The sequence below is a fragment of the Rana temporaria genome, chromosome 7 (assembly GCF_905171775.1).
Source record: "Rana temporaria chromosome 7, aRanTem1.1, whole genome shotgun sequence".
Taxonomy (NCBI): Eukaryota; Metazoa; Chordata; class Amphibia; order Anura; family Ranidae; genus Rana; species Rana temporaria.
The window spans coordinates 179,656,496-179,683,097 of NC_053495.1; the positions used below are offsets into that span (position 1 = coordinate 179,656,496).

At 42.6% G+C, this 26,602-nt stretch overlaps 1 protein-coding gene across 1 annotated transcript in view; it reads left to right on the forward strand.

Annotated features, from left to right (window-relative positions):
- Positions 1-26,602, forward strand: part of LOC120945953 (cytochrome P450 4B1-like) — a 53,589-nt gene that overhangs the window by 14,374 nt on the left and 12,613 nt on the right. Inside the window, exons 2-8 of the mRNA XM_040360550.1 lie at positions 2,833-2,977; positions 6,824-6,868; positions 9,862-9,989; positions 11,361-11,485; positions 11,613-11,764; positions 13,500-13,606; positions 25,334-25,524. Of these exons, the coding sequence (XP_040216484.1) occupies positions 2,833-2,977; positions 6,824-6,868; positions 9,862-9,989; positions 11,361-11,485; positions 11,613-11,764; positions 13,500-13,606; positions 25,334-25,524 (893 nt within the window). The remainder of the gene's footprint in view (positions 1-2,832; positions 2,978-6,823; positions 6,869-9,861; positions 9,990-11,360; positions 11,486-11,612; positions 11,765-13,499; positions 13,607-25,333; positions 25,525-26,602) is intronic.

Below are 26,602 nucleotides of genomic sequence, written 5' to 3' on the forward strand. Positions count from 1 at the left end.
TCTACCTTAAGCCGTCTCCAAAGGCGTTTCAGAGAATTTGGCAGTACATCCAACCAGCCTCACAACCGCAGATCACTCGTAACCACGCGTAATTATGTAATTGTAAAAAAAAACAATAGTGAAATTGACAAATCATACTTTTTGCCTTTAAATGCATTTGGTATGCTTTTTGACATACATAGCTTCTATTGTAACTTAAAGTGGAGGTTCCCCTAAAAATTAACTTTTAACATTAGATTGATGCTCATTTTGTCTAGGGGGAATCGGCTAGTTTTTTTTTAAAAACGAAGCAGTACTTACCGTTTTAGAGAGCGATCTTCTCCGCCGCTTCCGGGTATGGTCTTCGGGTCTGGGCGTTCCTTCTTGATTGACAGGCTTCCGACAGGCTTCCGACGGTCGCATCTATCGCGTCACGAGTAGCCGAAAGAAGCCGAAGGTCGGTGCGGCTCTGTACGGCGCCTGCGCACCGACGTTCGGCTACTTTCGGAAAATCGTGACGCGATAAATGCGACCGTCGGAAGCCTGTCGGAAGCCTGTCAATCAAGAAGGAACGCCCGCTCCCGCAGCCCATACCCGGAAGCGGCCGAAAAGATCGCTCTCTAAATCGGTAAGTACTGCTTAGTTTTTAAAAAAAACTACCCGATTCCCCTAGACAAAATGAGCCTCAATCTAATCTTAAAAGTTTATTTTTAGGGGAACCTCCACTTTAACATTGCCAACCCTCTACATAACATAATAGTATTCCCAGTAACTCAATAACTCGCAATACAAGTTCCAGTTCCAGAGGTCTTGTTCCACTGATAAGTTTAGCAGGCTCTGTGTCATGTGACATGCATTGACCCTTGTGTGCCATGGATAAGACAGTGAAGTCAATAGACTTGTCATTCAGCTGTTATCAGTGTAGGGGTAGTAACACAGTCAGTAGATAAGACTGAACCCAGATGTGTGCTTTGAGATCTCATATACTGGGTGAAAGGTATGTGTAAATAACGCCGACCATACACGATTTGCAGGATTACTTGAGATTGGGTTAAAGCGGAGGTTCCCCCTCAATACAAACTGCAGCTTATTTAGACCAGCTCAGTAAGTACATATACAGTCTGCTATCCATACTTTTTTATATCATTTAAATACCTTTAATCAGGAGACAATAGCAGGCACTTCTGGGTATCCCTCCCTCGGGAGTGGGCGTGTTACTTCATTTCTAAGCGCCCCAGTGTGTGTTGGGAAAAGATCGCAATGTCTCCTGGGAGCACAGTGTCACGCTTCCCAGGAGACGATTCAGAATGCCTATTCACGAAATATCGCAGGATTTTACTCATCACGTGACTCATGAAGCAGGTCACGTGATGAGGGCGGGTCAAAATTCCGCCATTTTAATAGTTGGCAAACAGGTAAAATCTGCATGTCGTCACAACGGGGCGTGAACTTTTCATTACGCCGGCCGTTGTGATGGCAACGGAGAAGTGTTAATGGCGCTGCTCGCCGTCAACACTGCTCATGCGCGGGATAGAGCGGTGAATGCTGGGATATCCGCATTCACCGCTTCCCGGAAGTATTTGCTTGTGGGCTTCACGCTGCCCACAAGCAAAATGGAAAAGTCCTGAAGATATTTTTATGAATACAGATTTCATGACGATTATGAATGTGGGGGGGGGGGGGGGGGCAGCAACCTTAAACATGTGAGTACAAGCTTACTAACATTAAAAGTGTTAAATTCACAGAAAAGAAAAATGCCGGACCGTGGAACCCGCCCTTTAAGAACATCTCCCACTTTAAATCAGTATGAAACCTAAACACATAGGCCCGGATTCACAAAGCACTTACGCCGACGTATCTCGAGATACGCCGCGTAAGTGTAAATGTGCGCCGTCGTATCTATGCGCCGTGCCCATAAACTGAGATACGCCTGAAAATAGGCTTCATCCGACCGACGTAACTTTCCTACGCCATCGTATCATGGGCGCATATTTACGCTGGGCGCATTTGCTGCTCCCATTGATACCCCCCCCCATTGAGGGGGGGTAGCAACCTATAATAAGGCTTACCTGTAGGTGCTATGAATATCTCCTAAACCTTCACTTAGGAGATATTCACACTTCATGCAGACGGTGATGTCACAGGCGTATGCGCTCCGAAGGGACAATGTACCTGTGCCATCCCTTTAGAGCTCCGTGCCACGATCCGTGACTCCCATGCTCATGAGTGATGTCATTGCAGCGCGGCCAATCAGACGGATTGGAGGATGCAATCTCAGGAGGAAGACTGGGTGAAGATGGAAGCATCTGTCAGAGCTCACAGTGCAGCGTTGCAGGGCTTCGCTCTAAGGTAAGTATTTCATAATGTACTAGTATGTGATGCATACTAGCACATTATGCCTTTACTTTGCAGGTTTAAAAAAAAAATTAAGAATTGGGGCGGTTTACTTCCTCTTTTGCCTTTTTCCTTTTATTTTCACCAGTGTGTTTCCCTGAAGACAGCGGGGGGTGATGCAAAGGGGCATGACTCCCACGGGAGTCTATTCTCGGAAGTGGGTGCAAATACCTGTATTATACAGGTATCTGCACCCCTCTCCCCCCTGAAAGGTGTCAAATGTGACACCGGAGGGGGGAGGGTTCAGAAAAGCGGAAGTTCACTTTTTTTTTGTTTGGACCTCCGCTTTAAGAATGCCTATCTGATTCCGTTGTAATATTTTGTCTGATGTGGGCCTTTCACCTACTTGTATTTACAGAAAATATTCCTTTGACAGAAATCAGAAAGATTCGATCTTTTGGATGACTATCATGCTTTATTTTTTCCATTGTCATAATTTGTTTATTTATTTTTTTACAGTTAAAACAAGATGGCACTGATCTGGACACTTTGTCTAGTTATGGGAGAAAATATGAATATGCATTTCCTATGTGGTTTGGAAGATACATTGCTTCTCTTACTATCTATCATCCAGACTATGCAAGGACCATTTTGTCAAGACAAGGTAAGATTTTTAAATGCTTAAATGATACCAAGTTCTGTTACAGATCTGAATAGGATAATGTGGGATACTTTGCCAGCTAAGCTTTGTCTGATTGAAATGTTCTTGAAAATGCTATTGCTAATAACATTATATAGGTGTGCGTAGCCTATTACATTAGGGTGTGCACCTCAAAGCTCCAGAGGAGAACAAAGGGGAACCTGGGCAGCAGAAAGAAGAGGAACAGGCAAGAGGGAGAGGAGGAGAAGGCTTCTTTCAGCAGCTGCAGAGGAAATTACAAATCGGTTCCACTCATTTTCACCCCTGCTGCCTATCCTGTTCTGGGGGTTGGCAAGTAGGGATTGCGGCTTACCTGTCACCTGCCCACGGTTGACGGGTTACCAACTCCAGGATTAGGGTGTGCCCAGGCACACCTGGCACACCCCTTGCGCATGCCTATGACCCCCTATGAGTTGCTGCTCCAAAGCGAGTATGCAGCAAGTGAAGTTAGAACTCTCCATTTGTATAATTAATTCTTGGCAGTGATTTAGAAAGTGTTGAAGGCATAAGCTCTGAATGATGGGCGGATTTTAGGAGAGGTCAACAATGACAGTCTAGTTTACTCTGTCACTACTGGTTTCCTTTAGAGAGAATCATTAAAGTGGAGTTCCACCCATTTTTTATGTTTGTGCTGCATGCCCTAATCTCATAGTGTTCAGAATGGACAATTTTTGTTTATTTTGTTGCTTGTAAATACCTTTATTTTGTAGTCCTTCATTACTTCCTCCTCCTTATTAGCCTAGGCTATTAAGTCACAAGGCTATTCACAAGGGTTTCTGGGATAGGCATCATGTATCATAGTAGTCCTTGCAAATAGCCTATTTGCATAGAGAAGGGGCGGCAACTTACTCTGACACTCCCGTTGCTATGGAAACCTGACTGAAACCTATTACATCTCTTGTGCAGCACTGAGCATGTGCGAGATCTGCAATGCTGAAATCCAGGAAGTCATACAGTCTGGCTTCATGATGCCCACACTTAAGATGGCCACGGTCTATTTCTAGATTATAAACTAACTAAATGCTCTAACAACCTAACAAAACGGACCTTAGTTTACAGACTAACTTTACTAGACTACATTAAGCTTGTGTATTACAGGGGTATTTATATTTAAAAAGTGAAATTGTGGGTGGAACTCCCCTTTAAGGCTGCAATTGCTGACTTCTCATGAAGATTAGCAGATCTCCTTGTGGCCCTTGTGGGTCTTCAATAACAAGGGATTATCATCCCATTTCCTGTATCAGAAAGGAGTCAAGAATTTTATTACAACCATTGCACAGTTCCAAGAATCAAGACCAAAGTAGGACATCAGCCCGATCTTGGATTTCAAGGTACTGAATGTCTTAATTTTATCAAAAAGTTTCTGTATAGAATCGAATGGGTCTGTCATAACCTCCCTTTTATCATGGATACTTTCTACCTCTGTAGACCTCGGGGATGTGCATTTGCATTTGTCTATTTTTCCAGCACATTAGCAATCTTTTCACTTTGATGACCTTTAGTGGATTGTCATTAGCAACCTGTGTTTTCACCAAGGTTCTAGCCTTTGTGCTTGCCTTTATACACTCTAATGCCACGTACACACGATCAGAATTTCCGACAAGAAAAGTTCTATGGGAGCTATGGGAAATTCCGACCGTGAGTAGGCTCCATCGGACATTTGCTGTCAGAATTCCCGACAGCAAAAATTTAAAAGATGGATCTCAAATTTTCCGACGGCAAACGTTCTTGTTGGAAATTCTGTACGTCACCACGTTCTTGACGGTCGGAATTTCAGACAACATTTGTGTGACCGTGTGTATGCGACACAAGTTTGAGCCAAAATTCAGTCGGAAAAAAATCCACGGTTTTCTTGTTGGAATTTCCGATCGTGTGTACACAGCATTAGGGCATCTCTGCCGTTGGGTATATGGACAATATTCCGTTGAGGGAACAATCGGCACAGATCCTGACCAACAAAGTGGTGTGGTTTGTTTGGATCCTGTAACTCCAAAAGTCTACACAGAAGCCGATTGATCTCTTGGAGTATTTAGGCCTAATCCTGGACACAGCTTAAGCCAGAGGTTTTGTTCCACAAGGATAGGTGGATTCAGAAAGACTTAGGCTGGTGTATCAGTAGATACGCCAGCCTAAGTCTGAATGTGCGCCGGCGCTAATTTAAGCGTATTCTGGAAACCAGATACGCTTAAATTAGGCTCAGATACGAGCGGCGTAAGTGTCTTACACCGTCGTATCCTAAAGTGTAATTTTTAGGCTGACCGCTAGGTGGCGCTTCCATTACGGTCGGGGTAGAATATGTAAATCACTAGATACGCCTATTCACGAACCTACGCCCGGCCGACACAGTACAGATACGCCGTTTACGTAACGCATTATCAGGCCTAAAGTTATTCCATCAAATAGCTGGAATAGTAATGTTAAGTATGGCCGTCGTTCCCGCGTCAAAATTTGAAAATTTTACGTTGTTTGCGTAAGTTGTCCGTGAATAGGGATTTACATCATTTACGTCCACGTCAAAACCAATAGGACCGTGCGCTGTACTTAACCGCAATGCACACTGGGATATGTACACGGACGGCGCATGCGCCGTTCCAAAAAAACGTCAATCACGTCAGGTCAACCCAAATTAACATAAAACACGCCCCCACGGCCTATTTTGATATAGCCTTGTGACTTAATAGCCTAGGCTAATAAGGAGGAGGAAGTAATGAAGGACTACAAAATAAAGGCATTTACAAGCAACAAATTAAATAAAAATTGTCCATTCTGAACACTATGGGCCATATTCTCAAACATTTCAGGCGGCGGAACGTATGTACTTTACGTTACGCCGCCGCAAGTTTAAGTGGCAAGTGCCGGATTCCCAAACCACTTACCTGTGAACTTGCGGCGGCATCGCGTAAAGTCCACCCGTGTAAGCCATCCTAATTCAAATGATCCAGGCAGGGGGCGTGGATCATTTAAATTAGGCGCGCTCCCGCGCCGATCGTAATGCGCATGCTCCGTCGGGTAAATTACCCGACTTGCATTGCGCTAAATGACGTCTCACGGACGTCATTTGTTTTGACTGTAACGTAAATGGCGTCCAGCGCCATTCACGGACGACTTACGTAAACGACGTTCAATTTTGAAATTTCGACGCGGGATCGACGGCCATACTTAACATTGAGTACGCCACCTAGGGGGCATCTTTATCTTTACGCCGCGTATCGCTTACGGAAACGACGTTAAAACACTACGGCGGGCAAGCGTACGTTCGAGAATCGGCGTGACTAGTCATTTGCATATTCTACGCTGACCGCCACCTAGCGGTCAGCGTAAATATTGCAGCCTAAGATACAACGGCGCAGGCTGTTGTATCTTAGGCATGTTTAAGTGTATCTCAGTTTGAGAATACACTTAAACATAGGAAACGGACTTACGTAGGCGTATCTGTTGATACGCCTACGTAACTTGTTTGAGAATATGGCCCTATGAGATTAGAGCATGCAGCACAGACAAACATAAAAAAATGGATGGAACTCCACTTTAAAACAAAACAAAAAGCTTGTTATTTTTCTAATTGTGATCTAATACTTCCTACTCATGCAAAATGATCCCTGTAGCTTGAAATTCTAAAATAAAGATAAAGATTCTATTTATAAAAATGGTGTTAGTCATTTCTATTATAGACCTCGAATAGAATTGAAATATACAATTTCAGTTCTGTTTGCTTTATTTTAGGTTTTGCCAACATGTACCCCAACTGGGGTGTCTAAAAAATGTAAGTGTGACCTGTACACAGAACTATCATGCTTTTATTTCTTACAGATCCAAAGGATAACTTTGCCTATTACTTCATCACCCCATGGATTGGTATGTAACAAATTTATTGTCATCAATTAACATTTGAGTGAGTGAGTGAGTGAGTGAAAAACGTACCCTGTTTCCCCAAAAATAAGACCTACCCTGAAAATAAGACCTAGTGCTATTTTCCAGGAAGGCTGCAATATAAGCCCTACCCCGAAAATAAGCCCTAGTTAAAAATGCTTGTAAAATCCTATAATCCACTATATTACAGTAGTTTATAATGTACAATGTGTGTGTTTCTGTAATATAATTGCGGGGAAGAGAGCTGCGGCGGGTAACGGAAGTGCAGAGCGGCGCTATAACAAATGTATTTGGCACAATTATATTCCAGAAACACACATTGTACATTATATAATACTGTAATAGAGTGGATTATAGGATTGTACAAGCATTTTAACTCAGTTCACACTGGGGATTCCTGACAGGCAGGGAGGGAGAGGGGGAGAGAAGACAGCACATTACATGGTAAGACCTACCCTGAAAATAAGCCCTACTGTGTCTTTTGTTGGCATAATTAATATAAGACCCGGGCTTATTTTCGGGGAAACACGGTATATAGCGCAGCACATGCGAACTGAATCGCCTCTGGGCGCTGAATTGATCGATTCCATGCGTAGAGCCCCTTTGACCTCAGAAGAGATAGGTCTTGATCTTTCTCCTGAAGGCCAAGTGGTCCACCTCCAACCGAATGATGGTTGGTAGATCGTTCCACAAACGAGGTCCCTGGACTGCAAATCTTCGATCTCCTTTGGACTTGTACATGGCTTTGGGTATCTGGACTAGATTTTGATTGGTGGATCGCAGAACGCAATTGGGGTTGTGAGCTTTTATTTTTTCGCATAGATATTGGGGGGCGTTTCCTTGAATACACTTATGCATTAGACAAAGTGCCTTGAAAGTGATTCTGTCTTTTACTGGCAACCAATGAAGGGATCTCAGAGAAGGTGAGATTGATTCCCATGTTTTTTTTCCCAGTCACGAGTCGAGCAGCCATATTTTGAAAGACTTGCAGATGAGTGATTTGGTATTTGGGGAGTCCGAGATAGAGGGCATTCGCATAGTCAAGTCTGGAATTGATCATTGTTCCCACCACGGCTGGAATGTTCTCTTTGGGGATAAAGGGGGTGAGTGTGCGTAGTAGGCGCAGCAGATGGTGCGATCCGCTGACCACTGACCCTATTTGTGCATCCATTGTCATGTTGGAGTCGAAGATGACTCCAAGACTTTTGACTTTGGTGCTAGGGGTTATCGATGTCCCCAGAATGGGCGGAGGTGTCCATGTTGTTGCAGGATGATTTTATGCGGTTGATTAGATTCTGCATACCTGCATTTATCATTTGCTCTTCCTATCACTCAACCTTCTGTACATTGTTTACAGCTTCTTGGCTTCTAAATTGAGTCCTCATAACCAAGGCACCCTTTACCTATAGGGACTAACGCCACTGGGCCTCCACATATACACAGCAACGGTGCTCCAAACCCCCCTTTGTGAAATAGCCCAGGTTTTCCTGAGTTATTGACACTAGGACTGTCCATATTGGATCTACTGGAGCAACTTTTGGGTCTTTTATTAAAAAACCGTCCCACATCGGGATTTCCTGTGCTCTTGGACACCCATAGCTACGCATATTAAATTTGAGGGGATCTTACTCTGAGCCCAAGGGAAGGGGAAGATCCACGACACCAAGGGACTACACTACTCGTTTTTTATAAACGATTGAGAACCTACAACCATACACTCCTACTCTGAGCCCAAGGGAAGGGGAAGATCCACGACACCAAGGGACTACTCTACTCGTTTTTTATAAACGATCGAGAACCTACAACCATACACTCCTGTGGCCCCTGATGATGGTCTTTTGCTTGTTCACAAGACCAGAAACGCGTCGAGCATTTTTTACCGCCCCCTGAAGAGTGTTTTTATTCTTTATGTTGTTTTACACTGGGTACTTTTTTGTTCTAATTTTTCTTTCTTTGTACACGGGGCACACTTCAGTCCCTGGTGTTATTTATCTGTATGTTTGTTTAATAGTTGTACCTGCTCCAGTGCATATACACCTTGATATTCAAGGTTTATTCTGTGAACAAGTGTCAACCTAATTTTGCTTGATCCACCCAATAAACATTTTTTCTCATCCAATTCGGAGTTTGGCCTTAAAAGTCCCATTCTGGGGGTATCCTTTCTTTTTTCACATAACCAAATTTGATCATTTCGAATACATACCCCTATCACCTCCAATTATTTTATCTCCCACTTATATATCTTTGCACCAATATCTTTGTGCTTGAATTCCTAGCTCCACTCACTTGTGAAGTCTCATTCCTTTTGTTGGACATTTATGTTGCATGTGACAATGCAGTATGAGACTCAATGGCAGAAAGGTAGACAGTCTGGCTAATAGCCAAGCTATTTAGTGTGAATGGAGGAATCGCCTGCTACTGCTACGGCTGTCAGTATACCAAAACCGCAGTTGTTTGGCACAAAAATGTCCATGTCCTTCAAGTTTTCAATGGAAGGATGTCAAGTGGGAGGATGGATCCACCCATGGAGCAAACTTTGGCTGGTTCATCAGGAACTTTCTGAAATACCTAAAGAGTATGGTCAGCTTTATAATTATAACAGGCCAAGTTTCCAGTACAGGAGTCTGTAGGGATATAAGCCAGGCTGCCCTAAGTGCTAGCAGGACCATCTCTACTCCACATGAACCACAAAAAATATATATCTTGTTTTGCCAGTCCCAACCTCTCTTATAATATTGTGGCAATATCTTAATAAGCCATTATGGGAGGACTGTATTTATTTTTGCTTATCAAGGGACCTGCAAATAATGCATCAAGGAAATTTTGATACAGGCATTGTTAGACATCCAGGAATCAAATGGATTGTTCAACTGAACAGAGTCTGTAATTTCAGTTTGATGTTCTCTGACCATGTACATGTAACTGTAGTTGGTATGTCTAATTTTCTCAGATGTTTCTGCTGTGTTTTTGTTATACAGGGAAAGGTTTATTGATATTATCTGGTGCAAAGTGGTTCCAGCACCGCAAGCTGCTAACCCCGGGTTTCCATTATGATGTTTTGAAGCCATATGTGGGAGTGATGTCAGACTGCGCTAATGTGATGCTGGTAAGGAGAAATCAGTGCTGCAATATACTGTAGGTTACTGAAGTTTGCCGCCAGTTCAAGGGTGCACACAGTTTGATATGCTGGTTATCTGTTTGCAATCTCATCTTTTAGGTTTTAACTAAAAAATTGATAAATCATTGCATGTGTGCGCCCTAAAGTTAATTTTAGTGAATTTTTTACTACCACTACTTTTAATTCCCTAGGGTGTATGCTGCTTTCAGAAAATATATAATTTTTGGTGGTTTACATAATTTTAAGATCTAAAATTATTTTTTAAACATGTGCAGAAAACACAAAAACAGCTCTGTTAGCGAAAGGTCAAAAAACTCATGCGTAACTTTTTTATTACATTTTTTTAGATCATCTGCCTGGGTTTTATTGCTTTGTTCCTACTGGGAAGATTTCCCCTAACTTGCTATAGTACAGTGAAGAAGGAATAAAAATGAAAATATTTTTAGTGCTGTCTGTACTATTCAGTTCCATTGACAACAGGGACAGAAAGTAAGAGTAAATCTCAGGCAAGAGTAGTCTCAGGCAGTCATAAAATCCAGACCGAAGTTCTTTTTCTTTTTTTGTACTCATACCAAATAAAAGTAGCTGGATTTAGGGCCAGATTCACATAGAAATACGTTACGCTGGGTGGCGTAACGTATCCCATTTACGTTACACCGCCGCAAGTTTACAGCGTAAGTGCTTGATTCACAAAGCACTTACCTGTAAACTTGCGGCGGCGTAGCGTAAATCCGCCCGGCGCAAGCCCGCCTAATTCAAATGGGGCAGGGACCATTTAAATTAGGCGCGTTCCCGCGCCGAACGTACTGCGCATGCTCCGTCCCTAAAATTGCGCTAAATGACGTCGCAAGGACGTCATTGGTTTAGACGTTAATGTAAATGGCGTCCAGCGCCATTCACGGACGACTTACGCAAACGATGTGAAATTTAAAAAATTTGATGCGGGAACGACGGCCATACTTAACATTGGTTAGACCACCTAGAGGGCATGCTTAGTTTTACGCGACGTATCTCTACGGAAACGACGTAAATTTAGAGCGAAGGGCAAAGCGGACGTTCGTGAATCGGCGTAACTAGTCATTTGCATATTCTACGCCGACCGCAATGGAATCGCCACCTAGCGGCCGGCCTAGAATTGCAGCCTAAGATCCGACGGTGTAAGTCACTTACACCTGTCAGATCTAAGGGCTATCTATGCGTAACCTGATTCTATGAATCAGGCACATAGATACGACAATCGTATCTCAGAGATACGACGGCGTATCAGGAGATACGCTGTCGTATCTCTTTTGTGAATCTGGCCCTTAGTCTTTAATAAATTATTGCATTAATAGAATCCTTCGTTTTCAACTTTGCTAGGACAAATGGGAGCATCTGGTCTCAGAGAAAAAGTCTATAGAGCTGTTTCATCATGTCAGCCTCATGACACTGGACACCATCATGAAATGTGCCTTCAGTTACCAAAGTAACTGCCAGGATGACAGGTCAGTATCTTCTGAGTGGTACTAAAATATGTTGAAATTTTTTTTGGCTTATTGCTATTAGGATACCTGATGGCTGAAAGGGATTACTGCATGGCATAGACCGGTCTCAAATTTTGTCCCCTTACAGTGATAGTGAATACATCAAGGCTGTCTATGAGCTCTCCTATCTGGTAAATCATCGATTCCGCTTTTTCCCATACCATAGTGATCTAATCTTCTATCTGAGCCCCCATGGCTACCGCTTCCGAAGGGCACTAAGAACAGCTCATGAACATACAAGTAAGTGTCAATCCCTATGAATGCTACAGGACACCTGGCAAAATAATATGAGGGCTTATTATCTCGTTACAATGGCATCTGAAATTGAGTGGGGTGTATTAAGCAGAAAAGTGAATATGTTGTTCCTGAAACTGATGTGTTGAAAGCAGAAAAAGTGGGCAAGCATTAGCATCTAAGCGACTTTGACAAGGGCCAAACTGTAATGGCCTGCATCTCCAAAACTGCAGCTCTTGTGGGATGTTCCTGGGCTACAATGATCAAGAGCAACCAAAAGTGGTCCAAGAAAGGAAAACCAGGAAAGACAGGAAATAGCCTGTCTGATTTGGGGGTGCAGATAAAAAAAAGAAAGTTATTGGAGGGGCATAATGTCAACATACTATCATTTTATCCTCTCTTAGTCCCCTTCATATTCATATGCATGTTGTGAAATGAAAAGCACATGTATTAGGTTAACCTTTTTTCAATATTCCTTAGTCATGGTACCCTTGTATGAAAAATCTCAAGACACCCTAGCCATGCTCTGTATTTATGGGGCTGAGGGACACTACCATCTACACTGGATGATGATGTCACCAACTGGATGATGATGTCGCCCACTCCTTGGCACCACATGGGAGAGTTCCCCCTTCACATCAGATTCCACCCTTCACTTCAGAGTCAGACTCTTTACATCACAGTACCCCCATGACATTGCCTCCTTCAAATCAAAGTCACCCCCAAACTATTAGAAACCCTCCCTTCCCAATGGTGCTCCACCCATCATAACAGAGCGTCATCCCATCACAACAGAGTCTGTCCCCCAACACAACAGAGGTCAACCCCATCACAACAGAGGCCCCTCATTGCAACAGGGTCTCCCCGATTCCACCATCACAACAGAGTCCCCTCTTCACAAAGAGCAACAAAATATGCCATGTATCCTGTTCCATTGCCCTGCACCATGGAAACAAATGATTTTGTGCAGTGGATAGAGGCAGGGCACTGTGTAGCCATGCTGCCTTGGCACTGCTGAAGCTGCACGCTACCTTCCAAACCCTCTACTTCCTGTTACCAATGTCATTGGTCTAGGGCAGTGTTTCTCGATTCCAGTCCTCAGGCCCCCCCAACAGGTCAGGTTTTCAGGATTTCCCTCAGATGAAAAGGCTGTGGTGATTACTAAGGCAGTGAAACTGATCAAATCACCTGTGCAAAATAATGGAAATCCTGAAAACCTGACCTGTTGGGGGGGCCTGAGGACTGGAATTGAGAAACACTGGTTTAGGGAGAGTGACACTGAAATGTGGGGGGCAAAGCCCTCCTCAGGAGGCCTGTCAGCAAACCAGGAACAGGGTCATGTGCGGCCAAGGCTCATTAATGCACATGGGGAGTGAAGGTATTTTGATTCAATTGAAGAGCTACTGTAGCTCAAAAAAGTTAATGCTGGTTTGGATAGAAAGGTGTCAGACCACACAGTGCATCACAGGGAGCAGGGAGTGATGGGAAATCTCTCCAATGGAGAGAGATGGCAAAATAGGAAACATTTTACCCATATACAGGCCTAACTCGTGTTAATAAATTGTAGCTCCACTTAAACTTCTATACTAACAATTCCCTCTGAATTAACTTTTTTGTTTTTCCTAAGGGTATAATATATTCCAATTTAAAGAATTTTGTCAATTCACAGTAACAACAAATACAATATGACATCTTGATTTTACATTAGTTGAAAAAAGTCTGTAATACGTTTTCAATACAGATAATGTGATCAAGCGGCGGAAAGAATCTCTTAAACAGAACATAGAGCTGGAGAAGATCAAGCAGAAGAGACACCTGGACTTTCTTGACATTCTTCTGTATGCCAAGGTACCAAATCTAATCTGAAAGGGCCATGCAACATAAATCACATACTTTATATTACATCATTTCAAGGTTCATGAAAGAAACATTTTAACACCCTTGGATATATATTGTCATGTTTAGGGAGCTTGGATCACCAACCAGCCACGTTGGTAAACGCAAACAGTCTTTACATTTCAAAACGTAAGACCCCGTACACACGACCGAACATGTCTGCTGAAACTGGTCCGCGGACATGTTCGGTCGTCTGTACGTCCGACCGGACAATTTTCCGGCGGATCGGACAGTTTTCCAGCGGACAAATGTTTCTTAGCATGCTAAGAAACATGTCCGCTGGAAGCCTGTCCGTCGGACATGTTCGGTCGTCTGTACAGACTCACCGGACATGTCCGCTCGGCCGAAAGCCCTCGCATGCGTCAAAGTGATTCGACGCATGCATGGAAGCATTGACCTTCCAGGGCCGCGCACGTCGCTGTGTCATCGTCGCGGTGACGGCGCGGCCACGTCACCGCGTATAGTGTCCGCGTGGATTTCTGTTTGATGGTGTGTACAACCATCAGACAGAAATCTCCGAGCGAACATGTCCGATGAAAACGGTCCAGTGGACCGTTTTCATCGGACAGTCCGTCCGTGTGTACGAGGCCTAAAAAAAAAACAGCTTCCTTTCAGCATATAAAACAAAACAATACACCCGTCATCTCACATATAAAACAAAACTTTGGCTCACCGCCAGCATAAACCTTGCCCCATAACAGGGTTTAGAGTCCTTCTTCTGCCTGCTTCAGGGATGAAAAGAAAAGGTCGCCGCAGTTCAGCAGTGTCTCAGTAGCCCACACAGTACACAGATCCTTCTCACAAATGTGTCCTGCTCCAATTGGTACTGGAAGGAAGAAGAACTCTCCCTAAGACCTCTTTCACATTGAGGCGTGGAGCCGCAGTGACGGTATAGCCGCGCTATTTGTAGCGCCGCTATACCGTTGTATTTACCGCGATATTCGGGCGCTAGCGGTGAGGTTTTAACCCCCGCTAGCGGCCGAAAAAGGGTTAATACCGCGGTGTTACCGCGGTTTCCCATTTATTTCAATGGGAAGGCACGGTATAGGAGCGGTGAACACACCGCTCCTATACCGTGGTAAAGATGCGGCTAGCAGGACTTTTGAAGCGCTCCTGCTAGCGCACCGCTTCAGTGTGAAAGCCTTCGGGCTTTCACATTGAACACTACAGGGCATGATTTTTCATGCAGTATAGCAGCGCTATTTTTAGCGCTGTACCGCATGAAAAACGCCCAAGTGTGCAAGGGGCCTTAGGCTAATGTCATAAGGCAACCTGCCAGAGACAGACCACTTACTGTACCTTTTCCTAGAGAGTTCCTTGCTAGCCAAATCATTGAGGTGTTACTTTCTAGCTGCTGGCATTTAAGGAAATTTCATAAGGGAAACTTGTTGCCCTGTCAAGGTGAAGCAACCGCTAAAAAAAGGGACAATTCTCTCCAACAGCGACACAGGTAGTAATAAGGACCTGAAAGAGCTTTCCTCACTATTGTATGCAATTTTTACAGTAAGAATTTTGTTTGAATTCAAAATGAAGGCCTCATGCACACAGGCTTATGAAACTAAGGTCCCACTCACACCACCGATTAAAAAGAGACCGAACAGAAACAAAAGATCCACCATGATGATCAGTATATAGAACGCTTAAAAACTGTCCTGTTGGTTTTTATTAATGGCATACATGCATATGCATGGAGTCTGTGTTATGGACCTGAATGCAGTGCATGTTTACACACCTGTTTGAATGTCTTCATTGAAAAAAATGCAGCTGCATTCAGATCTGTAAATTAAAAATGCTTGTTTTTTTTTCTATGGCCATGGGAATGGGGCCAAAGCAGGATTTTTTTTCTTCCAGGATTCGGCAGAAAAAACACCTTTGATAAAATATGTATGCGTGTTTATGCATGTATTCAAATGGATATTTAGAATGTTCACTTATTCCGGCCTTTGGTATATATTTATGTGCATATGCGCACGTTTAGACGTATGTCTTTGTTGCTTAACCGCTCCTCTAAGAGCGTGCCATTGGCGCTTTTGTTTCCTGGATGTAAACGCTCCTCTTCAAATACGCCAGTAAATGCTTGTGTGTGTATGGCCACATAGGCTAACACAGAGGTGTTTTTACAGGCAGAAAAAAAAAGTGCAGAATGCCTGTATAAGTGTCTGGTTTTAGGCTATGTGTAGAGGCCCAAGGCTACATTCACATGGTCGTAACACAGCTGTAAACATTTTACCGATCATTAGGCAAGGAACAAAAGTTTGTGCATGAATGATCAGTAAATAGATACATTTTTGAGCTGAGTTGAGTGGCATCTTGATATAGCGTGGGTCATTTACACCGAAGGATCCCAACGGGCTTGGCGGAGTCCCTGGGGAAAAAAACCCAGGGACTAGGAGGAGACAGAAACAGGTGGAAGCAGCATGAGAGATGGAACAAGAGAGGCTTTTGTATGCGTAAAATTGTCATGTTCTTATTCTCAATGGTATATGTGTATACGCATGTCTTTAGATGCAGATTTTTGGCTACAGATCTGAATGCTGTGCATGTTTAGGCACCTATGTGAATATCTCTATTGAAAACAATGCAGCTGTGCTCAGATCTGTTTAAAAAAAATAACTGTGATGCCCTGTACACACGACCGGTTTTCCCGACGGAATAAACTCCGACGGTTTTTCCAACGATTTTTCCGATGGAATTCTGCTCAAGCTGTCTTGCATACACACGGTCACACTAAAATCCGACCGTCAAGAACGAGGTGACGTAAAACACTACGACAAGCCGAGAAAATTAAGTTCTATGCTTCTGAGCATGCGTCGAATTGTTTCCGAGCATGCGCGGTGTTTATTCCGTCGGAAAAGCATATGGACTATAGGTTTTAAAAAAGGGGGGAACTAATGCGCATAACAAAGGGAAATAATCTGAAACCTAAAATAAATAGCAACAGCCACCTAAAAATGATCGCACATAGATAGCAATATTAAGAAGAAGAAGAAGAAGAAGGTAGGGGGGGCTCACTGACTGAATAATTATGTAACTAAATGGGTGAACAGTAGGATAATTGATAAAATAAAAACAGATCAGTTAATAAAATGTCCAAACAAATCCAAAACATGCAATTCCAGTGCAAAAGTAAACAAGTGGGAAAAAAAGAGGTGAAATAGGCAATCAGTAACCCATATAAGACAGGTGGATATAAATCCAGTAAATAAATAAATAAATATATAAATGTGCAACTGACAACAATCAATGTGCATAAAAGTGCAAAAGTCTGGTACAAAATAAATTTGTCAAAAAAGTTAATATTTCATAATGATGTGCAATAAACTCCAAAAGTGCAAGCAGGCAATCTTCACAGGATCACAGTGATTACAAAAGTGCAGGTGCTGTTTCTTCCAGTGCAGGTGCTAAAAACTGTTTCCCCCAGCCTCTCACCTTAATAGGCCAAAATAAAAGCCTTGCTGCAATATCTCTTTAGGACTGATTACTGCTCTCTTCTCATTGTCGTCCCAGCTCCTGATGGGACGGCAAACAGATATTGCAGCAAGGCTTTTATTTTGGCCTATTAAGGTGAGAGGCTGGGGGAAACAGTTTTTAGCACCTATTGTGTAGTGAGGTGAGGGGCGCTATATCAAAATAGTGGATGCGTGTCACAATGTGCGTTTGAGTAGTACACAGTGTAACTGTGTGCCCAAATCTATGTGAAAAACCAAACAGATTATAGTCTAAACTCTATAAGTACAATAGTGCCAAATGCTGTGGAAAATAAATAAAAAAAAAAAAAAAAAATTAAAAGAATGTCCAGCAAATAAATAGTTAAGTGCAAAATGGATCCAGTGTTGTATCAAGTCCAGGGGCAAAATGCAAATAATCCAATCCCAAATCGCAGGGAAAAGTGCAAATGCTAAAGTGCTTGTGAATCTTCAAAATAGCCAAAGTGCGAGAAAGAAGTGATCCGCCTTCACCTATAGGTCACCAGAATAATAATGGATGGCTCCTTACCACACGGTGTTGACCAGATTACTTAAAATATGGTCAATCAGGCTTGTTTTAAATGAGGATCAGCAGGGTCTCATTGGATTCCAATGTCAGCGATTGCAGCAAATGGTGTACCAAGAAAGGAGAAGAGATACCACCATAGTATAAAACCATTTAATATACAAAAGTTAAAATTACAATGCCAAATGGCCTCTTACTGTTGCTGGTGCCCGTTCCCGGCACTGAGGCTGTAGGTGGTGGGGATAGTAAGACAAGATAAGAGATGGCCGCGTCCTGGTCCACTAGCGTGCGTTCCACCGCTAGTTGTCCATCAACCAGTGAGACCGGAAGTGCGTGGCTATGCGTGCGCGCTCGGATACCGCCTCGACGTCACGTTTCAGTTAAACCGTCTTCAGGAAGCGTATCCAGCACACGCAACAGACATCTATTATATAGGTCTGTTTATCAGCCTGTGGGAGGGGCAATCGAATCATGTGACAGCCTCTGTCCCAGTTACCAAAGCTCACATATTAAACACATTATGGCTGTGCAAACTGTCTCCAATCATAAATCAATACATACATGTATCTGCTCGCTGCTTAAAATACCTGAAATGTATCTTTGAATTCTTATTTGGACATGTTGAATTTGTTTAAAACTCTGTCATTTTTAATATGCTATGCAATGGGTCCATAGTGTTCTGTGCGCCATCTAGAGGGGTTATGTGGTATTGTGCAAAATAGCACCAGTATTCTAAATCCATCTAGATGCAGTGCGTTTTTAGTTCTCCCAGTTATATTATTATTTAATATGTGTGCCATTTGCGTAGCCTGTAAATTAGTTAAAATAGGTTATAAAATAATAAAAAATAATAAAAATTATACAATCCAACTCGAGTAGTACAAGGAGTGTGTATGTAACTATAGTTGTAAAACAATCAAAATTCTACACTCCAAGGCTCGGGTGGTGCAAGGAATGTATGTTTTCCCTCTACCCTTTTGTTTTGTGTGAGCCCAATTCAAGATGGGTTGGCCGATGGGTGATGTGCAAACTGCCCAGCCCCTTGGAGTGGGGATCTCCCAAAATCCTCTGGGTGTGTGTATGGAATGATGCACTAAAACATAGGTCTGCCGTTCACGCATCAGTTAAAAAACAATTAAGGTCGAGCTCTATATTGAGCCCTAGTGGTCGCATAGTCCTTAGACGATGTATCCATTGAGTCTCGTTCTGAGATACTGCCTTAGTAAGGTCAGTACCACGCCAATGTTTGGTAATCCTATCAATTCCATAGAATTTTAACAGACTCGGGTCCCTGTTGTGGTACAAGTCAAAATGCTTAGACACGCTGTGTTCTGGGTACCCTTTAATTATATTGGCCACGTGTTCGTTTATTCTGACTTTAAGTTCGCGGGTAGTCCGGCCCACGTATTGCAGAGTGCACGGACATTCTAGGACGTACGTAGAATAGGGGTTAATCTGCGCTTAGGCTCTAGCCAGACTAATATATATGACAGTAGATACTAGACAGATGTCTAATCAAATCCAGGAAAACCGATAAATAAAATAATCAGAGTAATTGTAATAAAAATATTCAATAATCAGGCTGCAGCCCCCCAAAAACAAATCCCCATAGGAGATAGTAAAAGGACTGGATGAACGTGTGGAGGGGTAGTGGCGCTGCCCTACCTGCAACTGGGCACAGCAATAATTGTGAACAGTAACCCAAATGGGTGTGAGGTGATGTGTAGTGGTCAGTACAGTAAGTAAACCAGACCTGTATACCGACAAAATATTAGGTGAAAATACAATATTAAAAAATTATAACATAAAGTGCCCCACCACATATAAATATGTGTTATGGGGTGGGGATATATGCAAATATCACTGGTAGGCTATAAACTAGCCTGTGAAGATTCCAATGTGCTATAAGTAGGACAATAATGCGAATACATATACATGTGACAAAAGAAAAGCATGTAGCCAAAATATAAAATTGTGATACTTATAAAATATATAAAAAATGTATATATATAGTAATAGTCCAATAATGTGCTTATATAGAAAAAATATAGTCCAGCAATATGGATGCGGTGAAAGTACTTTTTACAGCAATACTATGAAAAAAGCCATCCAGGGGGTGATAAAGTCCGTGCTGTGATAGGTGCACCTGTGAAGGTAAGTGCTCAGGTATGCAGTAGTGGAACTTGCACGCAGTGTTCACGGTGCTCCCCCTTGTGGGTCCCCACTTACCAGAGGCACTAACCCCTGCAGGGGTAAAGTGCAAAGTAGTCAGCCTCGGACGGCTCAGTGGTCTCCCGTAGTTCCTCAGTTGTACTTGGGACCTCCTAGATGTAGTAGTGGTGTGTTATCCGAATCCAAGGTGGGTAGTTGTTTTTTTAAAAACCAGCAGCCCTCCGGAGAAAAAAACACACTGACATAGCGTGGTATGTTTGGAATAGGTGCTTGGTTTATTTAGCACTCACAAAAGCATGCAGGGTATATCAGAAAAATATATATAATAAAAAATAGTAAAAAATATGAACATAAAAATAGGTTTAGAGCGGGGGTGGTTGCTCAAAGAGATAAAAGTTTGTTAAAAACAAAAAGATATCTGTGGAGCAGCTAACAGCCTGTTAGCATGGCTCCGTCGCTGCACTAGGTATGTCAGGAAGTATCGGCTATCGCCTGGGAGCGGCGTGCGTTCCACTGATACTCCAGCTAGAACCGGAAGTGCGTGCGTGTCTGCGTGTATCCGCTTTACACGTGTTTCGTCGTAATACGTCTTCTGAAGACGTATTACGACGAAACACGTGTAAAGCGGATACACGCAGACACGCACGCACTTCCGGTTCTAGCTGGAGTATCAGTGGAACGCACGCCGCTCCCAGGCGATAGCCGATACTTCCTGACATACCTAGTGCAGCGACGGAGCCATGCTAACAGGCTGTTAGCTGCTCCACAGATATCTTTTTGTTTTTAACAAACTTTTATCTCTTTGAGCAACCACCCCCGCTCTAAACCTATTTTTATGTTCATATTTTTTACTATTTTTTATTATATATATTTTTCTGATATACCCTGCATGCTTTTGTGAGTGCTAAATAAACCAAGCACCTATTCCAAACATACCACGCTATGTCAGTGTGTTTTTTTCTCCGGAGGGCTGCTGGTTTTTAAAAAAACAACTACCCACCTTGGATTCGGATAACACACCACTACTACATCTAGGAGGTCCCAAGTACAACTGAGGAACTACGGGAGACCACTGAGCCGTCCGAGGCTGACTACTTTGCACTTTACCCCTGCAGGGGTTAGTGCCTCTGGTAAGTGGGGACCCACAAGGGGGAGCACCGTGAACACTGCGTGCAAGTTCCACTACTGCATACCTGAGCACTTACCTTCACAGGTGCACCTATCACAGCACGGACTTTATCACCCCCTGGATGGCTTTTTTCATAGTATTGCTGTAAAAAGTACTTTCACCGCATCCATATTGCTGGACTATATTTTTTCTATATAAGCACATTATTGGACTATTACTATATATATACATTTTTTATATATTTTATAAGTATCACAATTTTATATTTTGGCTACATGCTTTTCTTTTGTCACATGTATATGTATTCGCATTATTGTCCTACTTATAGCACATTGGAATCTTCACAGGCTAGTTTATAGCCTACCAGTGATATTTGCATATATCCCCACCCCATAACACATATTTATATGTGGTGGGGCACTTTATGTTATAATTTTTTAATATTGTATTTTCACCTAATATTTTGTCGGTATACAGGTCTGGTTTACTTACTGTACTGACCACTACACATCACCTCACACCCATTTGGGTTACTGTTCACAATTATTGCTGTGCCCAGTTGCAGGTAGGGCAGCGCCACTACCCCTCCACACGTTCATCCAATTCTAGGACGTACGTTACAAATTTGGAATGGCATGTTATCAATGGTTTGATAGTGAATTCTTGTCCAGTTACACTGGACGTGAACTTACTGATCTTTTTTCCTTGCCTTTTTGTTTTCTTACAGGATCTGCAGCGGGTGCAGTAGTGGAAGCTGGATCCGTCCAGGAAAGTGTATGGCTTTTCTGGAGGATCTGGGACATTGGTGGCTACCATATTTCTCAGGCCTGGTGCTTTCTTATAGATAAAGGTGGGATGTTTCGGCAGGATTTTGACCAAATCCATGTCTTTTAAAAGTATAGGCCAAAACTCTTTGACAATTTTCTCCACACTTCTATATTGCCTGTGGTAACCTGATATAAAAGGTACATCTTCTTTTCTGGGGGGTCTCACTCTAGTTTCCAAGAGGGACTCCCTATCCATTGCCAAGACTTCTTGCTGCGTTTTCCACAATGCATTTTGGGTATAACCTTTTTCTATAAACTTCTCAGTTAATATTGCGGCTTGTAGTTCAAAATCCGCAACATCATCGCAGTTTCGACGGATCCTCATGTATTGCCCTTTTGGTATTGCACCCAGCCATTTTGGGTGATGGCAACTTGAAATAGGCACGAATCCGTTGCGGTCCGTTGGTTTAAAATACGTTTTTGTGAGGACCCGGCTGCCCTTTTTCGTTAGCGTAAGGTCCAAAAAATGGCTGGAAGTCTTACTGGACTCTGCTGTGAAACTGAGACCGTAGTTGTTGGTATTCATTTTGGATAAAAATTGTTCCAATGATGCTTGGGGACCTTCCCAGAATAGTAAAATATCGTCTATATACCTTCGGTAATATATAAGCGATGTAATATTGTCCTTAAAAATGGTCTCTTCCTCCCATCTGTTAAGTACCAGATTAGCTACACTGGGGGCATACCTGGCGCCCATTGCGACTCCTTTGATTTGCTTGTAGAAGTCTCCCTGGGCCCAGAAGTAGTTGTTTCCCATAGCTATTTTAAGACCCTTCACCAAATATCCAATTTGGGCCTGGGGTAATGAAGATTTTTCTTCCAAGGCCTCCTTTACTGCCAGAATTGCGTCTGCTTGCCGGATGTTGGTGTAAAGCGACTCTACGTCTACAGTTACCAACTGTAGAAATCCAAATATTCTCCCACTCTGGAATAGAGTGATCCTATCCCACTGATGATGGGTCTTCCTGGTGGATGGGTCTTGTTTTTGTGTATCTTAGGCACAATGTAAAGGACAGGTGTGCGAGGTACTTTGGGCACTAGATAGTGTGCTTCTTTTTCCGTTAGGATGGATTGCACCTTCCCATCTTCCACCCATAGTGAAAGTTCTAATTTAAGTTTACCCAGCGGATCTCCCGAGAGTGGTAAATAGGTGTCAGTAGCACTCAGAAGACGGTCGATCTCTCCATAATAGTCCGCCCTCTTGAGTATGACTACCCCTACGCCTTTGTCTGCTGGGCGTACTACTATGTTTTTATTCTGTTCCAATGCTTTAATTCCCTCCATCACCAATTTGTTACTATGAGTGGTGCGTTTAATTTCCAAATCTTGGATTTTCCCTTGCACCATACTTTTGAAGATTTCCACATGATGGTGAGTCCCTTTTTGTGGATTGAATACCGAACTGTTTCTTAACCCGCTGTGTTGGAATCCTGTATTTTCTGTTTGGGGTTCATATGTGGTTTGTTTTGAAAAATGTTTTTTAATGTTTAATTTTCTCACAAATTTTTCCACATCTATGAAGGCCTCAAATTTATCCAGGCATTTGTTGGGGGCGAATTTTAGACCCTGTGACAGGACTGTTAATTCTGCCTGAGAAAGGTCTACCCCCGCCAAATTGAAAATGCCTTCCCCTAGTTGTCCCTGGCTCTTTTTCTTGTTCCCCCTCTTTTGCCTCTGGTTCTGCGTTTATTTTCGGGGGCTGGGATGAATTGGTGGGAATCTTGTAGGGCTCGTTCCAGCCCCTCCATTCCCCCCCTGGCTGCTGTCCAGGGTGTTGTTGTCCCTGTTTGCCTCTATGGTTGCCCCTGGATTTGCCTCTAGGGGGTCTCTGGGCATACTGTTGGGGACCCTGATAATAGTTGGAATAGTTGTAATCCATTGGGCGATTGTCCAAGGGTGCAAACCGGTTGTGTATAAAATGTGCATAAAAGTGCAAAAGTCTGGTACAAAATAAATTTGTCAAAAAAGTTAATATTTCATAATGATGTGCAATAAACTCCAAAAGTGCAAGCAGGCAATCTTCACAGGATCACAGTGATTACAAAAGTGCAGGTGCTGTTTCTTCCAGTGCAGGTGCTAAAAACTGTTTCCCCCAGCCTCTCACCTTAATAGGCCAAAATAAAAGCCTTGCTGCAATATCTCTTTAGGACTGATTACTGCTCTCTTCTCATTGTCGTCCCAGCTCCTGATGGGACGGCAAACAGATATTGCAGCAAGGCTTTTATTTTGGCCTATTAAGGTGAGAGGCTGGGGGAAACAGTTTTTAGCACCTGCACTGGAAGAAACAGCACCTGCACTTTTGTAATCACCGTGATCCTGTCAAGATTGCCTGCTTGCACCTTTGGAGTTTATTGCACATCATTATGAAATATGAACTTTTTTGAAGAATTTATTTTGTACCAGACTTTTCCACTTTTGCACTTTTATGCACATTGATTGTTGTCAGTTGCACATTTATATATTTATTTATTTACTGGATTTTTATCCACCTGTCTTATATGGGTTACTGATTGCCTATTTCACCTCTTTTTTTCCACCTGTCCACTTGTTTACTTTTGCACTGTAATTGCATGTTTTGGATTTGTTTGGATATTTTATTAACTGATCTGTTTTTATTTAATCAATTATCCTACTGTTCACCCATTTAGTTACATAGTTATTCAGTCAGTGAGCGCCCCCTACCTTCTTCTTAATACAGACTATAGGAATTTCCGATTAAATGTTTTTCCAACGGAAAAATTGAGAACATGTTCTCTATCTAATTCCGTCGGAATAGGACATACACGCGGATGGAATATCCGATGAAAAGCTCCCGTCTGGCTTTTTCCATCGGAAATCCCACTCGTGTGTACAAGGCACGTTTTTTCACAGCTGTGTGAAGGAGACCTTAAAGTGGATGTAAACCCGATTCATGAAATTTGAGCTGGGCACATATATCTGTAGTGTTTTGTTATCTCTCTTCAAAGCATCATGTCTGACAGCTGTCTCCTGCCCAGTTCTTCTGTTATCAGCCTAATAACTCCTGAAAAGTCACATATGTTTAAAGCAGCAGGAGTTTTGTGTTGGGGAGGATGCTATAAATAGAGTAGCAGAGCCCTGAACGATTCAATGATCAGAGCTGAAAGTCTCTACCTATGAGGAGAAGGGGTGTGTGCCTTTCCTCCAATCAGCTGTCTTGGCTGTATGTCCAGGTTTCACTGCAGTGTTAACCAGGAAGAGAAAATCCCCTAACACGTGGTGCACTTTCTAAACAGTATATACAGATGAAGAAAGCAGATATACATGTAAAACTTATGTAGGAAAATTTGTTTAATCTCTGTGTATCATCTGAGGCTGTTCACTTCACTGGGTATATGTGAGGGTTTACATCCACTTTAAAGTCAACCTTTGAGGGGCAGAAATAGATGCTTTTGCTCACCCAGTCCCACCCAAATATGGGCCTATATGATTACTTCAGGGTGGAGCCTGTATGACCTAAGGAAAGGCTTTTGACTTGCCCTGATTTTATTATAATATGTTGGAAGGTTTGCCAATATATTATTTTTTTTAAACCATCAGGATGAAAATGGTCAGGGTCTGTCAGATGAGGACTTGCGTGCAGAAGTGGACACATTTATGTTTGAGGGACATGATACAACGGCCAGCGGGGTCTCCTGGACATTATACTGTATGGCTATATACCCTGAACACCAAAACAAATGTCGCGAGGAGATCAGAGAGCTTCTCGGAGGTCGGAACACTTTAGAATGGTGAGAACATTTTATCTCAATGTTTGGGATATCCAGGGATATGCAATTAGCGGACCTCCAGCTGTTGCAAAACTACAAGTCCCATCATGCTTCTGCCTCTGAGTGTTATGCTTGTGGCTGTCAAGAGTCTTGCTATGCCTCATGGGATTTGTAGTTCTGCAACATCTGGAGGTCCGCTAATTGCATATCCCTGGGATATACCTTTATTATGATGACTTACGAAAAAGCTTTCTGTGCACTATATATAGCTATGGCCAATAAAAACTTCAGATGTATCTAGGGTCAAAATTGAAAATCCTATATTAATTTACAAGTTACCTTCAATTATTTGTAGCTTATTCCTATTAATCTAAAATAGTACTTCTCAACCTTTTTTCAGTCAAGGCACCCTTTAAAATGATGGACAGTCTCAAGGTACACCATTCTAAAATGTAAAAAACTATTCTAATAGTTTTACATAATGTGGCAGCATCAACACACGAAAGACACTCAACGTTAGAGCTGATATATTATTCCAAAGCAAATACACTTTTGCACACTAGTACTGACTAGTATTCCAATGTTTCTCTTCTCCTTCAGTTTCTCTCCATCACTCAGCTAATGTGACCCCTTCTGGTTCGTGTTTCTGATTGAAGCTTGGATGCAGAAAAAACCCTAGAACTCTCCTAAACTGGTCTAAACTTTGTACAAAAAATGCTCTATATGAGCATTTTTTACTTCTGTCAGAACAGATGTTTTTTTTAAGCTCAGCATGCATTGAGCCTAAAGACCCCCAGCGTTGTTGCACAAAAGAAGCCCTTTTTGAGACATTCGTGGGAAAATCGCAGCGTGATTGAGTTGCCATTAGAAGCAATGGAATCGCAAATGCATGTCAAGTTTTGAAGCCATGTAAAATCGCGGCCGTGTCGGGATTGCAACGATTCCACCCACGATCATGTGTGAATGCAGCCTAAAGGGCAGTAGATGTAAACCTAAGTTCCGAGAACCCAAAACCTTAGTATTCTAAAATTTGCAAGCCCAAGCAGTGACATATTTGAAAACACATTCTTTTTTGTCTGGCTCCCCCATCACTGCAGCA